Source organism: Alligator sinensis, unplaced genomic scaffold, assembly GCF_000455745.1.
Source record: "Alligator sinensis unplaced genomic scaffold, ASM45574v1 scaffold1531_1, whole genome shotgun sequence".
Classification (NCBI taxonomy): Eukaryota; Metazoa; Chordata; order Crocodylia; family Alligatoridae; genus Alligator; species Alligator sinensis.
The window spans coordinates 234,832-235,259 of NW_005843164.1; the positions used below are offsets into that span (position 1 = coordinate 234,832).

General features: G+C 62.4%; 1 protein-coding gene across 1 annotated transcript in view; it reads left to right on the plus strand.

Moving 5' to 3' along the window:
* The window catches only part of LOC102380469 (autism susceptibility gene 2 protein homolog), a 9,649-nt gene that overhangs the window by 1,339 nt on the left and 7,882 nt on the right, over window positions 1–428 (plus strand). Inside the window, exons 2-3 of the mRNA XM_025194131.1 lie at window positions 97–126; window positions 244–292. Of these exons, the coding sequence (XP_025049916.1) occupies window positions 97–126; window positions 244–292 (79 nt within the window). The remainder of the gene's footprint in view (window positions 1–96; window positions 127–243; window positions 293–428) is intronic.

Sequence of the window (428 nt, forward strand, 5' to 3'; positions counted from 1 at the left end):
CTGGAAACGGGATACATAGTAAGTGTCCCCACTAATTGCCCCTCCCCAGTTGCCCCCAGCCCTGCCCCCACCTCACCCTCTGTCTCTCCCTTGCAGTGTGATGCCGAGAGCGACCCTGAGGAGCAGGTGAGACCCCAGCTCTGCCCCATGTTGGGGGGCGGAGCTTCTTCCCCTCCCTCCCCAAATCTACCCGTGCCCTGCCCCCTCCCTGGGGTAACTGGGCTGTTTGCCCCCTCTCCCCAGGCCTCCGCCGATGAACTGGACCAGTCGTTCACTGTCTCCGCCAGCAAAGGTGGGTGCTCCCTGCAGGGCAAGAGGGAGATACCGTATTGTCGCGTGTAGAACATGTGCTTCCCGCCCCCAGGTGCCCCCTGCAGGGCAGAAGGGGGGCTACCGTATTTTCCTGTGTAGCCCATGCACTTTTTTGC